Source organism: Mastigoproctus giganteus, chromosome 11, assembly GCF_048544385.1.
Source record: "Mastigoproctus giganteus isolate SK-2022 chromosome 11, ASM4854438v1, whole genome shotgun sequence".
In the NCBI taxonomy this organism is placed as follows: Eukaryota; Metazoa; Arthropoda; class Arachnida; order Uropygi; family Thelyphonidae; genus Mastigoproctus; species Mastigoproctus giganteus.
Window position 1 is genome coordinate 90,389,675 of NC_143585.1, and position 17,512 is coordinate 90,407,186.

A 17,512-nucleotide genomic window follows, 5' to 3' on the forward strand; every position below is an offset into this window, starting at 1 on the left:
CCATCTACCCAACTTTTCCAGATCCTGTTGCAGCAGCATACTATCTTTACTGTTATTAACAACCCTGCCAACCTTTGTATCATCTGCAAACTTTGACATTAAGCTTGATATACCATCATCAATATCATTGATAAATATACAAAGCAACAATGGGCCCAATGCCAAAAACTGAGGGACAACACTAATAACATTAGTCCAAGAAGAGCAGTACCCATTGATCACCACTCTATCTTCTACCACTCAACCATCCTTTTATCCATTGTAGCAACTTGCCGTTAATGCCATACTGCTCCAATTTGTACTAGTCATCTTCTATGTGCAACAGTATCAAAAGTTTTCCTGAAATCCAAGTATATGAAATCAACATTATTTTTGCATCCAGTTTCTTTGTGACCAGATCATAGTATCCAGTCAAATTGGTCAGACAAGACTTCCCCTTGACAAACCCATACTGCGTCTGAATTATTACTACTGTCTTGTCTAGATGATCCTGTAATGCTTCTCTAAGCAGTGACTCCATTATTTTTCCTGGAACAGAAGTCAAATTAACAGATCTGTAATTACTCATGTCACCCTTTGATACCACTTTGTGAATTGGAGATACATTTGCACATCTCAAGTCCATGAGGACTTTCCCGGAGTGCAAGAATGCTCTCACAATTATGTCTAAGGGTTTGCTTACTTCCTTTGCTGCCTCCTTTAATATAACTGGATAGATCCCATCCACCCCAGGTGCTTTTCTTATGCTTAACTTCAACAATTTCTCCTCCACTTTGCTCTCAGTTATTACAAAATCATTTAACTCCCTATTAGAGTTTGATAAACATCTGGCCCTCTCCTTGAATAACTCCTCATGTGAATGTAGATACAAAATACTCATTTATTTGAGAATGATCATCTACAGTCAAACCATTGATATCAAGTGGACCAATCTGATTTATCCCCATCCTTTTAGAGTTTATATAAGTAAAGAAGTCTTTGCTGTTTTTCTTTGCATCCTTTTGCCTAAGATTTTTCTTAATCTGCCTTCACTTTCCTAACCTCCTTTGTGACTTGATTACAGAGTAGCTTGTATCTACCATAGGCTTCTGTGTCGCCTGACAATTTATGTGCATCCCATGCATTTTTCTTCTCTGCCACAAGTCTCATTAGTTCATCTGAAATCCATTTGGGCCTGAACCCAGAGCAGTATTTCTTAGTTGGAACAAAAACCTAGTAGCTTCCAAAATTACTTCCTTGAATGCTTCCCATTTAGAATCTGCTGTTGGCTACATCATCAGTTGGTTCCACTGTACAGAACCTAAAAAATCTCTGAGACCACTGTAGTCACCTTTATGACAGGAAAAACCTTTCCCTTTACCCCTGATGGTAGTTACATCTTTAAGTAAATTCCACATCAGTACACTGTGATCACTGCCACCTAGTGGTTCCTTTATCTGTAAATTCTTAATACATGAATAATCACTGCTGATAATCTGATCAAGAGTGTTACTCGCTCTTGTTGCCTTTCTAACATGCTGCTGTAGAAAACAATCATCCAATAAATCCACAAAAGCCTTGCTAGTGTGCAAGTTGTTGTTGTTGATTAAGTGTTTTAAGACACAAGGGCATCAAAGGCCAAGATGTGTCTTTCCAGGTTTTTTTTTTAATGTAACTCAATTATTTTCAGACTCGTTTGTCAAATCCGATTTGCCAATTGAAATTAAAGAGTTCATCTAGATATGCAGAGTTATCTAATATCTGTTGAAGGGTAGGTGGATTCTGATTATGACATAGACTTTGGAAGCAAACTAGTCTGGAATTCCTGAAGTGTGGGCATACCAATAAGATGTGCTTTACTGTAAGGTGAACTAGGCATTGATAACAGAGTGGGGGATTCTCATTAGCTAATAGATGATAATGCGTAAGGTGAGTGTGGCCAATTCGTAGTCTGGCAGGCATTACTTCTTCTCTGCGACTTTTTCTGATACTTGAGTTTAATATTTCTGGATTCGGTTTTATTTCTTGGAATTTATTGTTGGTTTGATTTCTCCATATCTGGGCCTATTCATCTTCACTTGCTATAATAATAATTTGCCTAAAATTAGCGTATGGTACCATCATTGTTTTGTTTGGCAGTTCTGATGCTGACTTGGCTGCACTGTCTGTTTTTCATTGCCTTCTATTCCCGAGTGTCCTGGAATCCAGCAATGAGTTATTTCAGAGTGGTTTTTTTTTTTTTTTTTTGACATCGGTTGATAAGAAAGCCAATTTCTTGTAGAAGAGGATGGTGAGAATGTTGTTTACCCTGTATGACTGAGATAGCACTGAGCGAATCGGAATACATTAGGACACAGCAATACGACTTTTGACATATTTCACTTAATGCAAGCTGTATAGCATATAGTTCTGCAGAAAGTATGCTGCACTCAACTGGAAGGGATTTTGAGATTACATGCAAAGGGAATACAGCTGCTGTACCTACATGTGAGTGGGACTTGAAGCCATCCGTATAAATTTTGAGTTTCCCAGTGTGCTCCGAAGTATAGTTGGCATGAAACTAAACCATGTTGTGTTGAATGCTTTGGTAATATCAGCAGTTATCATTACCATGTGCTGTTTTTTAACAAAAGCATTTCGAATGTGAGCTTCGACCTTGATGAGGACATCAGTTGTAGACCTGTTAAGGCAGAAACCAAATTGATGGTGTATTATAGCATCTTAATCTTCAATAAAGCAGACAACAAGTCTCCTGTGAACCATCTTTTCTAGTATCTTTCCTGAACAGCTGGTCAAAGATATAGGATGATAACTACTAGGGGAGGAAGCATCTTTCCCTGATTTTGCTATGGCTACCATAACATAACGTGTATTAGGGTAAACATTCTCCTCAAAGATTCTGTTGTAAAATTTCAGTAGTGTAGATTTTGAGTTTGAGTTGAGGTGACGAAGCATTATGTAGAAAATGGCATCTGGTCCAGCAGAACTATCTCGAGAATTCTGGAGAGCTTCATTGAGTTCATAAGAATACGACTAGTTTGTAACAAAGTTAATTTTATATTTTTCCACAGACATTTTTTTGCATCTAAATGAGTCTTCATAATACTGAGATGATGAAGTGACCGCAAATGTTTCTGTAATATCAGTTGGAGAAGAAATATCCATCCCTTTCCATGACAGTGGCTTTAATTTGTTGACACTTTCCACCGAGGATACAGATCTTTCTCCAGATTATTCTGAGATCAGTGTTTCTGCAGATGGTAGAAGTGAATCGAATACACGCATCCGGTTTGGCTTTTCTACAAATTTGGTGTGCTTCAGTTTTCAGTCATTTATAGTTTAAAAGGTTCTCTGTTGTAGCATTTTGGTGAACAATGTTCCAAGCTTTATTTTCTTTTCTTTTGGCAAGAAAGCAGTCCCTTGTCACCAACCATTATATCTTTGTTTCGTAAAGTTTACTTTCAGTATTGCACTAGCAACAGCGTGTATTAATAATGTCACTAGACATATAGTAGAAGAACTAACAAGTAATTCTTCTACTATATGTCTAGTGGCATTATTAATAGATGCAGTAAGAATCAAGTGGTTATTAAATTGGATTGTTTTGAAAACTTCTCCCAGTTAGCTCGGTGAAAATTCCATGTAATTTGTTGGTAAAATGTATAGTTTATATCCGTCTGTATTCTGCAAATTATAGGAAAGTGATCACTGTTGTGAAGGTCAGTTAATACTGTCCAATCAAGGCTAAGATAAATGGACGAGGAACATATGGACAGGTCCAGAGCAGAGCTTAATCCTGAAGGCAGTTGGATATAAGTATGTATACCGGCATTCAGTAATGTTAAGTGATGGTTATCAAGTATGGTTTCGATCATCCTCCCTCTACAATCTATGTTCGGGGATCCCCACAAAGGTTGATGAGCATTTAGATCACCTAGAAAGCATACAGGTTGGGGCAGTTGATTTAGTAAATTGTCAAGTTTTGCAGTGGAACATGAAATGTTAAGTGGAATATAAATGGAGATAAGAGTGAGATTAATGCCAAGAACAATGAAAATGGCTACTGCTTCTAGAGTGGTGGAAAGCTGGATAGATTTGGATGGTACATTACTAAGAACTAAAATTGCTACTCCTCCTCCTCTTGCCAGAGACTCAGAACAACTGTCACGTCTATATAGTGTATAACGTGTGAAGTATGGGGTATAATTTGATGATAAATAGGTTTCCTGTAGACAAATGCATGCAGGATCATGCTGGTGCATTTAAGTATTTTAATTCATCAAGATTGCTTCTTAGGCCTATTGAATGATTTTCTGCATAACCCGGGTTTAGGTTAGGTGGATTGGTCTGATCATTTGGTTTTCCCTCGATCCTGTTTATATTTCCCTCGTTTTGGAAAGACTGGGTGAGTAATATCCATCTTGTTATCAGCAAGTAGCAGGAGGACTGCATCTTCATTATCTGACTTCTCATCATTTTCCATATTTCGATCGATCAGTAGGTTTATTTTGTGTACGATGAGCATCTTTCTCCTCTATTAATGTTCCTGACTTAGGGACATCTTGTTGTAGCTTAGATGGCTTAGTATTAGTAAAATTTGATGGACTCTTGGTCTTTGTTGCTGTCAGTATCTCACCATCCATGAGGCTGGATCTGGCCCAATGAGCAGGAGATATTGTTGAAAGGTCTTTAGTGTTTTTGACTGCCTTGGAATATGATTCGGAGGACATCACGTTTAATATCTGTTTATGTGCTTCTTGGTATGTTACATTTTTCTCTACCTTGTACTTCATTCTTTTCTTTCCCATTTTCCATGATTTGCAAGTTGAAGAATATGTGGGGTGAGCACCCTGGCAATTAGGACACTTTAGTGTTGCTGCTGTACATTCAGTTTGGGAGTGTTCTGATGAGCCACACAGGGGACAAACAGCTTTAACTCGACATGCTCTTTGAGAATGACCACACTTCTGGCATTTAAAGCATCTAAGTGGATTTGGAATATATGGTCGGATCTTACAGGAAAGGTAGCCAGCTTTCACTAGAAATCTAGTTCTTACTAGAAAAACATGCCCCATATTAAGCAACCACTGCCACCTGCCTGGATACTGGGCACCAATCATGATGGGTCCATGGACTCATGTTACTTGAACCACACATGAAGGTATTTGTTTGTTATTTGGTTTTTAGGAGCATTAGCAACTAAGGCTATATTGCTCCCGGGGATATGCAGTGGTCATTCCCTGACCTATCCGCATCCTCTGTATTTGGTGGTCATGGGCTCGAACCCCAGTCTAATCAAGAAGCGTGTGCTACGCACTGCTGCTCCTGCCCACCTGGCTACGGAGGCACCTCACACATGAAGGAATCCATTGGAGTGTTGCACCAGATATTTGGACTCGTCAGACCAGCATATTTGTTTCCAGTCTTCCAGTGTCCAATCAGCGTATTGTTGACACAGTGTTTGCCATCGACAATGATCAGCAGTGAGGAGAGGATGTCACTTGGGTTGCCTGGTGTGGAATGCTATAAGTCTGAGTGTGTGGTGCATTGTCATTTGAGATATTGTTCTTGCCTTCCCCATAATGTATTTCAATGTCAATTGTCGCATAGTGACCTGCCATTGAGCCTGTACAATGCTGCACTCTTCTCAACCTTCAATCCACACATGGAACTAATTAGTTAAGAAAAGGAGAGATTACTTCTATGATGTCTTGTAGAACACTTCAGTGCTGATACTCTCCATCGTTGCATCAACTATTAGCCATAATTATGAGAGCACCCTTGGACTCAGGGGAAGTCCCCACAGACTGGAGATGTGCAATTGTATCCATAATTCACAAAGGGGGAGATCAAAGGGTGAAAAGTAATTACAGATCAGTTAGTTTAACTTCCGTTATGAGAAAAATAATGGAGTCACTGGTTAAAGATGCACTGCAGAATCATCCAGACAAGACTGCAGTAATAATTCAGACACAGCATGGGTTTTTTTAATGGAAAGTCTTCTCTGACAAATTTGATTGGATACTATGATGTGGTTACAAAGGCATTGGATGCAAAAAATAATTTTGATATCATATACTTGGATTTCAGGAAAGCTTTTGCTCATGGAAGACTACTGTACAAAATGGAGCAGTATGGTATTAAGGGTAAGTTGCTACAATGGCTAAAAGGGTGGTTGAGTGGGAGAAGACAGAGAGTGGTAATTAATGGACACTGCTCTTCGTGGACTAATATTATTAGTGGAATCCCCCAGGGTTCAGTGTTGGGCCCACTGTTTCTGTATATTTATCAATGATATTGATGAAGGTATATCATGTTTAGTGTCGAAGGTTGCAGATGATACAAAGGTTGGCAGGATTGTTAATAACAGTTGTTGTTATTTGGTTTTTAGGAGCATTAGCAACTAAGGCCATATTGCTCCGGTGCGGTGGTCATTCCCTGACCTTTCCGCATGTTCCGTATTTGGTGGTGATGGGCTCGAACCCCGGTCTAATCAAGAAGCGTGTGCTACGCACTGCTGCTCCTTCCCACCTGGCTACGGAGGCGCCATTAATAACAGTAATGGCAGTGTGCTACTGCAACAGGATCTATAAAATTTGGGCAGATGAGCTGAGAAGTGGCAACTGAAGTTTAACATTGACAAATGCAAAGTACTGCATATGGGTAGAAATAACCGCAGAGAAAAGTACCAATTGTGTGGTACTACACTTAGGGTAGTAGAAAATGAAAAAAGATCCGTGAATAATTGTGCAGTCAGATATGAAGTTTTCTAAGCAGGCAGACAGTCCACAAGACAGTTCATTGTGTCTTGTCAATGATATACAGGAATTTTTCTAGCAGGGAAAAGGAGGTGATTATCCCCTTATATAAGGCAATGGTCAGGCCACTCCTTGAGTACTGTATACATGTCTGGAGGCCTCATTTTAGGAAAGATGTAGAACTGCTGGAATGAGTACAGAGAAGGGCAATGAGATTAGTGAGTGGAACAAAGGGTTGGTGTTACCAAGAAAGGCTTAAGTTCTGCAAATTGCAGCAGCTGTACAATAGGCACCTGCGAGGTGATCTGATTGAGGTGTATAAGGCCTTGAATAGGTTAAGCCAGTGGTGCGCAAACTGACTTCGCTCACGACCCCTTGTATTAAATATAAAATTAATGTGATCCCTCAATGTAAACCTTGAGGGAGGATGACCAGATTTTTAGAGAAGAAAAATAGAATTTTATAAATTATGTAGTAGAAAGTTTTATTTGAGTACTGAGAAAGGAATAAAAAAATTGTTTCCTTTTTAATTTACACATTAAAATAATTGTTTAATATTTTAATTGAATACAGCAAAAATAACAAATTAAATTATTATTATTATTATTATTATTATTAGCCATATGGTGCAAGGAAGCCTGGGGTTAATGCTGCACCAGCCAAAAAAAAAAAAATTCTGAGTTACACCCTGAGAGAGAGAGAGACTCAAGACCCTGGGTGCGTCGAGCCCACACTCACCAAATGTGAGCCCAATTCTTCAATTAAGATTACAAAACAATAAAAAATGAATAACAAAACAAAACAACTAATTGGAAGGACAAGCTTGGAACACTGTTTTGTTTTTACAGCTGTTAATTTTGAGAAACCAACCTCACATATATGTAGACCCGAAAGGTAGAAATGTTTGTATCGCAATTCCGATAATTCTGGATACTCGTCTTGAAAAGAGCACATAATGCTTCATCAGACAACAGACTGATAAGATCTTCCTTCTGCTGGTAATTCAGCAAATAAATAAATAAATAATTTTGGAACATAAAGAACTATCAAAAGCAAAGGGATCAAGAATCCAATACAACTTTTTTCCTGGAGATGCATTAAATCATTTGGAAAAATTTTTATTTAGCATTGTTAGGTGGGTGGCAATGGTATCCCTAAATCGTAAAAGGTCGCTATTACAACAAAATCAGAAAAGCATGGGAACCTTTCAGTATTATTATGCTCAAATTCAGTTTTCCAAAGATTAAGCTTCCCTTTGAAAGTTTCTATTTTATCAATGAGCATTAATATATTTGTTCCCTGTCCTTGAGAACTTAAATTTAAATCGTTAAGTTTTTCAAATATATCAGCACGGGAACTTAGTTTTCCAAGCCATTTTAATTTGTAAACAATTGAGCACGGTTCTGATTTTTATCCGACAAAAACAATAAAACTTGATGTTTGAGGTCAAAAAGACATCACACTTTACCACTGGATAACCAACCCACTTTAGTATATAAAAGAAGCGTTTCATTCCATTTTATTACAAAGCATTGTGAAAAGTCCGCTATTTAAGCTTCTACTTTTAATAAAATTGATCATAGTTACTGCATCTTTCAAAACTTGTGCAAAACAGTTTGCATTTCCATCGATACTAATGCTTCCCTATGTGTAATGCAATGATTCAAAACTATATTTGGAGCAATTTATTTTACTTTGCCTTTTAAACCTTTATTTTATCCTGTTAATGCAGCTGCACCATCAGTACAAATTTCAAAGCAGTTGTTCCACTTTGGGTAATATTTGTTTGAAAATATTTATAACATCAAAAATCTTCTCACCCATCGTTCTTCCTTCCAAAGCTTTGCAAAATAGAAAATTCTCCAAAATATCTCCCTCGTAGCACTATTTCACATATACAATAAGTTGAGCAAGGTTTTAAATCTCTGTAAATTCATCTAACTGTATTGAAAAAATTGGAATTTCTCTCAATCGATTTAATAAATTGGATTTTATGTTGTTTGCAATAACTGTGTCTCTGGATAGAGGAATGGTATTTAAATCGTTGTTGTACTTTTCTCCATGCAAAATTGAAATAATTTTTATTGCAGCAGGGAGAACAAGAGATTCAGCAATAGTTTGTGATTTCAAATTTTTTCTTATTAATTATGAAACTTCCAGCGCTCTTAAAGCTTTACAGGGAACTGCCGTATGTTTCTTCATGAAAGATTTCAGACCTTGTAAGGAGTTGGTGTGTCTTTTGAACAAGGATTCAGTTTTTTTCCATTAAAATAAGTGTCTTTTTAATTTAATAGGTTTCGTGCTTCCGTTAGCCAGTTTTTCGTAAATATTACACAGGCAGGACGTTGCTCGTCATCAACAGAACTGTAAGTAAAGCCATACCTCATAAATTCTTCTTGATATTTTCTACTCTTTTTCATTCTTTTTAATTTGGAATATGATGGCGCTCTACCAGAAATTGGTGGTTGCACTACACTTGAAATAATGTTAGTGTCCAAATTTTCACATGATATGTTTCTTACCCTTTCAGCTTCTGATGTATCTGTAGCAACATTATTGTCATCACTCCTCAACCATATTGTTCTGATTACCCAATTGTCCATGGTAAAATATATAAAAATGTAGTATAGTTTTTCTTCTTAAAAACAACGATAATATATTGCCAGTGAGCAAATTAAGCTGTATTATCCAAAGGACAATAAGTAAGAAAGCCACCTGCATCACACATGAAACCACCCTACAAAATAAAGAGTAGCAATAGGGTTCATTCATATCTCAGACTTCATTCAAGTAGTAAGGTCTCTACACCAGCATTTCCCAAACTTTTTTTAGTCACGGAACACTTTTCATCTCACAACATATTCATGGAACACTTTTCATCTCACAACATATCCATGGAACACTTTTCATCTCACAACATATTCACGGAACGCTTACGAAACACAAGTTTAGCAGGATCCAAAGAACTGTTTGCTAATATTTTATTACATACAATGCACTGTGCATCAGAAGCATCTTTATTTCCAACACATGTAAAGCCGAAATTCAAATAACTGTCATCATACTTTCATTTTGATCTTTTATTAGTTGGTTCCTATTTTTTCACTTCAGATATTTCGGGAACAAAAGGCTGTGACTGTTCATTCTCACTTTAAAGTGTGACAATATTGTGTTCGTTTTCATCGACCACAGTTGCAATACTAGAAGTACTTTGCTTCTCATTTTAAAGTTCTTTTTTTCAACCATCAATCCATAATCACATATTTTAATAATAATATTTCAGGAAGTGAGTTTAGTTATGATATCGGTTTGCTTCCTCCTCTCCTTCAACCCGTGTACTCCAGGCTAAATTGCATATGAATGGCATACTAGATCACCACATTGCTACTTTTTTGTAGGTGTCATTACTTCTACACATACTTCTCTATGCAAAGCCTGCCAAAATAAAGTGTTCTGCTGTCTATTTGATTATTAGTCTATGCCAGTATATTAATAACTGAAAAAAAATTGTTAAATATTATAATGACACAAAAGTGGTGCACGCTACAAATATGCAAATTTTATTTATTTTATTTTATTTTTTTAATTATTAATTACTATTTTTCACATCTCACGGAACACTAGTGTTCTGCAGAACACAGTTTGAGAAATGCTGCTCTACACCAATAATACTGAAAAAGTAATTTTAACAACAGGTTTTCTGGCTTTCGTGTACACAAAAACTAATTTTATTTAAAAATTGCCATGACCCCTCTGGGGGGGTCGCATCCCATAGTTTGCACACCACTGGTTTAAACACACTGAATTCTGATGGGATTATTCCTCTTTCTCAGATTACAAACTTGAGGGGCATAAATTCAAATTGAGGAAAGACAGTTGTAAAATAGATGTGCGGAAATTTGTCTTTAGTCAGTGGGCAGTTAATTGCTGTAACAAACTTCCATCTGTCATTGTGGAAGTTGATAGCTTAAATAAATTCAAGGAAGAACTGGACAAACTTTTAGAGAGAATGAATGTCTGAAATTGTTTTTTTTTTTTTTTTGGGCTGATGCTACATAAGCTTGCTTCTTTCTTGCATCACATGCCTCCATTACTACTGTTACTACTATACAAATAGTTTACATTTATTCCACACCCTCGTAGACAAAATCAATGATCCAATGCACCACGGAATCGGAGACCCATGGATCCCAAGTCCGACCCCAAAATACATTGAATCACCAACCCTAATCTTTGAGTGAGAGAATACAATATGGCCATATTTTAAAAACAATTTAAATGCTTTGAAACCAAATAAATAATGAATCCATACTATTAACACTTTGAAAACAAATATTAAAACAAAAACATTAAGAATCCTCTAAGACATTAAGAAACTAAAGAATTTTTTACTTAATGTTACAGAGAATTCTTAATGTTTTTTATGTTTTAATATTTGTTTTCAAAGTGTTAATAGTATAGATTCAATGAAGAAAGTGGAAACCATATTTTTTTTATTCACAGATAATGGCCAAGGCAAAGTTTCTTGTAGTAGCTTACACAGAGGTATGTGGCAATAGAGCAGCTTCACATCATTTTGGGGCCACACCAACTGAAAAAATTATTAGAATTGGGCATCAACAAAAAGATATTTTAACTTCAATAAACAAGGCGAAAAGATGTCTATGAGGCAAAGAGGCAGTGGCCAGCAGTAGAAGCAGTTATTTTGGATTGGGTTTTAAAAAACCGTAAAAGTGGAATAGCAATATCTACTAAGATGATACAAATAGAAGCCCAGAAATTTGCCTTAACTCATGGTAGCTTAGATTTCAAAGGTGAACCATCTTGGTGCTACCGTTTTATGAAGAAAAATTAGTTCCATGAGGACTCGAACAAAGTTGGCTCAAAAAATGCTTCCTGAACAAGAAGAAAAAATGATTGCTTTTCACAAATGCGTCATCAAGTACAGACAGAAGAAAATTATAGAGATAGGACAGGTTGTTAATATGGACAAAATGCCAATAACCTTTGACATTCCATCAAATAAAACAGTGAACTGTAAAAGTGAAAATTCAATTTGCATAAAAACTAACAGGCATGAAAAAACTAGATTCACAGTTGTGTTGTTGTTTTGTGCTGACGGAACAAAACTGCCATTATATTTAAGATATTTGCTAATATTTAAGAGAAAAACACTACTTGAAATAATTGTACACACATATGAAAATGGATGGATGGATGGATGGATGGATGGACGGAGGTAGAATGAAGAAATGGACAGAAAAGGTGTGGAACAGAAGAAATGGAGAATTGATGAAAAAAAATTCGCTTTTGGCGTTGGATCATTTAAAATCTCACATCACAGATTTAATTTAAAGATGCCAACACAGAATTAGCTGTAATTCCAGGAGGCCTGACTTCTCAGCTTCAACCACTTGATGTATCTCTCAACAAACCCTTTAAAACATACATGAGAGAAGAGTGGAATGGTTGGATGATAAACACAGAAAGCCATGAATATACACTCAAGGGAGCACTGAAACAGCCAAGTTTTGCACAGGTGCCTCAGTGGGTTAAGGATTCCTGGGAAAAAGTAAAGAAGGAAATACAGTGGCGGACAAAAAAACTGCATCACCTTAAAAAAACATAACATTTGTAGTGAAACGTATAAGATATTGTTTGATTACAGTCATTTTGTTTGTCTCAAAGCAAAGGTATTGCATCAGATAACACTTTTATTGCATCAGCCATTTATATACATATGGCGTTGGAAGGGTATACACGCTCATTAGTATCCAGTTTTATAGAGGTGTAAGCATGGCTCCATGTGTTCAGTTGACACCAAGAAAAAAAAAAGTGTAGCTGTTGCTCTGTCCCAGGAAGGGCTTTCTACACATGCTATCGCTGATAAAATAGGCTGCCACCAGTCAACAGTATCCCGGGTGCTGAAATTAAAGCGTGAAACCGGTGATGTAAAGAGTAGACCTGGATCAGGCCGTAAGAGAGTGACTACACCTTCCCAAGATTTTATCCAACCATTTGATATGCCTTCATAATCGCCATGCTAGTGCACCTGATCTAAAACTGGACTTTGAGATGGCCTCTGGTGTTGAAACAAGTGCACAAACTATCCAAAGACTGCTTTCAGAATGTGGTCTGCATGCCTATCGGCCTAAGAAGAAGCCTTTGTTGAGCCAACAAATGAGGAAGAAGCAACTTGCTTGGGCTAAAATGCAAGTTTCATGGACAAAAGAGCATTTCAGTTTGTACACGTAAATGCATCTTGGGCTAAAATGCAAGTTTCATGGACAAAAGAGCAATGGGATACCGTCATCTTTTCTGATGAATCGAAATTCAACCTGCACGGCTCAGATGGGAAGTGATATGTCAGAAGGCGAAAATCGGGGGCATACTATCCTGACTGCATAACACCAACTGTAAAGTTCCCAGCCAGTCAAATGGTCTGGCAATGCATATGGGGTGGAGCGAATTAAGTTTATTAATGGAGCAGTGAATGCAGAAACCTGCACTGCTACCTTGGAGGAGTGCCTGAAACCCATTATTAGGGATCACCACACAGACATCAAAAACTGCATTTTTCAACAGGACTCAGCACCTTGCCACACAGCAAAATTGCTAAGTTTTATGCTATTTAGATTTAATGATGAGTTTGTCTTCCCATCTCACAAGGCTTAAAACATACTTACACCAATGTTTTCCCTCAAGGTGTAGTCATACCTCAGAAATGCTGGCACTGCAGTGTTGGACTGGCCCGGAAACAGTGAAAATTGCTGGTACATAATGTCGTTTAAAACTGCTCAGAAGAAGCCAACAAGTAAGATTCAGCTGCAGGAGAACATTGTAAGGGTGTGGTACCATGAAATTGGGCAACATATATCCAGAAGTTGATTAACTCTATGCCAGATCATTGCAAGGCTGTAATTGCAGCTCGAGGAGGAACAACAAAATATCGAGGACTTATTTTGCTGATTTACAGTACATAATACTATTACGTTAACTTGTCATTTCAGTTTGTACACGTAAATGCAATAAAATATATGTTTGGTTGTCGTGATTGCCATCTCATATTTCCATTAATTAAGCATTTTACCCTTTGGGAAGATATTTATAGCAATTAGGTATATCAGGTGGAGTCTTTTTATTGAATTTCATTCACAGATATATATATATATCTCATCTAACAAATGCATTTCAAACATTTCTCCAACCCACAATGCAGCGCAAAAATTCACAAGTGATGCAAATTTTTTGTCCACCACTGTGGTACAGAACTCTTTTAAAAAGTGTGGAATCAGCAATTTGTTAGACAGGACTGAAGATTCAGATGATGAAGAACAGAATGACAGTGAAATTAATTTCGGTAGTGAGAATGAAAGTGAAGGTGACCATTCTGGATTTTCATTGATAATGGCTCTTGGATTCAATTTTACATTATTAAAATTCTTATAGTTATAATTCTTGTAATTCTTAAATGTTTAAATATTGTTATATGAAAAAATAAATTGTGATTTATTTATTTTCACATTTTATTATTAAAAATTTGAGGTACGTCTTGTACACCAATGAGTCTTATACACCAGAAAATACTGTAGTTAAGCACACCTAAAGAATAGTGAGCAGATCCCCACTTCTGCCCTCAGAACAGCCTAGATTCATCATGACACAGACTCAATAAGATGGAAACATGCAATAAAATCATGCTGCAGGGATGCTGGTCCATGAAAAAGCCTAATGGCTTTTTTTTTTTTTTTTTTTTTTTTTTTTACATAATACAGTACACTGCATACTCTATGCTGACTGCTGACCATACAGTACTTAGATAGCAAAATGGCCTGCCACATCCAACCATCTAATTTGCTTCACACAGTTGCAAATTGAATGGTTGTAGATCTTTACTCCAAAGAGTTGTTCCACCTCACCCTATACTGCTCAACTAGATTGAGATCTGATGGCTAGGGAGGCTACCACAGTAGGCTGAATTCACTCTTCCTGGAATCAGTTCTGTAAAATTCTGGTCTTATAATATCGCAGCACATTGTCTTGCTGGAAGGACACATTGTCGCCATGAAGGGAAGTTGTCCCACAGCTTCCCTTCATGGCTGATTGGAAACATTTCCCAGAAATTAATCTGTGGCATCCAAATTGAAAGGGCCAATTGAGCACTATGAAAATACTTCCCACACCATCATACCACCCTGTATTCTTGATACTTGGCAGGATCAGGATGGGCCCAAGGTGCTGTTTTCACCATATTCTGGTTCTTCCATCAGTGAAACAGGAGAAACTGAGATCCACCAGACTTGGCAATGTTTTTCCAATTTTCTACTGTCTAGCATTGATGTTCTTGAGCCCACCAGAACCATACCTTCATGTTTTTTGCTGACAGGAGTGAAGTATTGCAGCTGATAACTAGTTAAAGTCCAACCAAGCAGCTAATAACTAGTTAAAAGCCAACCAAGCAGCTAATAACCAGTTAAAAGCCAACCAAGCAGCTAATAACCAGTTAAAAGCCAACCAAGTAGCTAATAACCAGTTCAGTCAATACTGATCCACAAAAAGTTATGCATTTAAGTATGTGTTCCCTTATGCATTCTAAGATGGTTACTACTGTTACTCTTCTTTGGTTACTACTGTTGTATTCGGTTGTTATTTGACTGACCATAGATTTTCATTTACCCTGCCCAAGTCTTGTCAAACCCCATTTGTCTCTTGCATCAATGAGCCATTTTAACCATATGATTACCTTTGGTTGAATGTTATTTAATTATTGGACCAATCTCCATACACCTAAGATGCAATTTATGTGAAAACTTAGCAGGTTTGTAATTTTTGTGATACCCATACCAACATGTCTGGTGTTGACTACTATGCCACATTCAAAGTCGCTTAAATCTTTCATCTTGCACATTCTTGCACTGAATTATAGGTATGAGGATCATACAGCATCCATATGTATCTGTCCACCTGCTTTATACTGAAGTGATGCTGTTACAAAAGGAGCACTCCATTAGGTGAAGTGTGAAAATTATTGAAGAAGCAGTTCAAATATTTAAAGAAATATTCAAATTTCTTTGAATATTTTTTAAATCTAATTGTATGAATTTTTCTAATCCAAAAAATTAGTAAAATCTATATATTACAGAATGGCATTAAATTTTCATTTGTTCATTCTCGTATGCAACTTAAATCCTCATTTTAATAAAAGGAGACTCAAACTATTCTATTTGAAAAATTAGTGAGATCAATTATAGAATTTATCTTAATTATGGTACAATTCATACCTGAATCTCACCACAGTCACAGTCCTCTCCTTCTTCTACAAATCCATTTCCACAAACAGGACCAACTATTTTACCTGGTTTATTCTTAAGGCAATAATCCATTCCTCTCAAAAAGGCAGCCTTCAAACGTTCCCTTGAGCAAGAAGACCAGTGTACAGGAATAAAATCCCTGAATAAAAAACAAAGCAGTTTGGCATTTATCAACACATATAAACCATAATACTGAAAATGCTTTAAGGGTTAGCTGTGCGTAACATATCTTTATTACTAACACTTTGATTTAAAGTCAAAGTATCCTCTGTTGATTTAAAGTCAAAGTATCCTCTGTTGATTTAAAGTCAAAGTATCCTCTGTTGAGAAAACATTTTGCAAATAATAGAGAAATTTCACTTTCTCTATTTGCAAAGTACATTATACCAGTGGTTCCCAACCAGTGTGCTCCAGCAAATTGGTGTGTGACAACCATTTTCAAGTGTGCTGTGCGAATAGTAGAAAAATCCACTGAGTTCAATGGCAATCGCTGTTTAGCTGTGCCATGAATATGCATCTTTTAACTTCAAGTGTGACTTGAGTGACAAAAGATTGGGAACCACTGCATTATATAACTGGAAATTTGTTAAAAAACTAATTTCTTATAATCAACAGATGGTATATTTGTAAATCAATACATATTCCTGCATTTGTAGTCGTGTGACAAAGCATGGGTTATGCATCAACCTTTTCATCCCCCCCCCTCTAAAACACTACTTCCCTGGCAATAATGTACAGTACCTTTGAAGAAAAGGTTTTGTCGTAATTTCTCCAACCGAGAACTATCCACTGAATAGGCTAAAAATGACAAGTGCAACTAGTGCTACAGGCACCATGTTAAAGAATTAAATGCATTAAGAGTACACAGAACCAAATGCATTAATGGTAGAATCAATTATGAAAGGTGGGATAGGCATGTGGATTATGTCACAATATCCATAAAACATATCTATAAAAAGAGGATCCAAGCAAATTGTTTTCAATTGCAAAATAAATTTAGCTGTATGCTAGATGTTCTAAGTTTGCAGGCAATACAAAAGTTGGTAGGGTTGTTAACGACACTAATGACAGTACACTACTGCAACAGAATCTAGAAAATTTGAGCAGATGGACTGAGAGGTGGCAACTGAAGTTCAACATTGACAAATGTAAAATACTGCATATGGGTAGTAGTAAGCCCAGAGTAATGTAACAACTGTGTGGTACTACACTCAGGGTGGGAGAGAATGAAAAGGACCTGGGGATAATTGTGCAGTCAGATATGAAGTTTTCTGAGCAGTGCAGACAGTCTGCAAGAGTAGCTCATGGTGTCTTGTCAATGATATACAGGAATTTTTCTAGCAGGGATAAGAATGTGATTATCCCCTTGTATAAAGCAATGGTCAGGTCACACCTTGAGTACTGCATACAGGTCTGGAGGCCTCATTTTAAGAAGGATGTAAAGCTTCTGGAATGAGTACAGAA

General features: G+C 36.9%; 1 protein-coding gene across 1 annotated transcript in view; it reads right to left on the reverse strand.

Annotated features, from left to right (window-relative positions):
* Positions 1-17,512, reverse strand: part of LOC150078247 (disintegrin and metalloproteinase domain-containing protein adm-2-like) — a 232,142-nt gene that overhangs the window by 116,574 nt on the left and 98,056 nt on the right. The window contains exon 6 of the mRNA XM_090384510.1: positions 16,019-16,187. Within this exon, the coding sequence (XP_090240636.1) occupies positions 16,019-16,187 (169 nt within the window). The remainder of the gene's footprint in view (positions 1-16,018; positions 16,188-17,512) is intronic.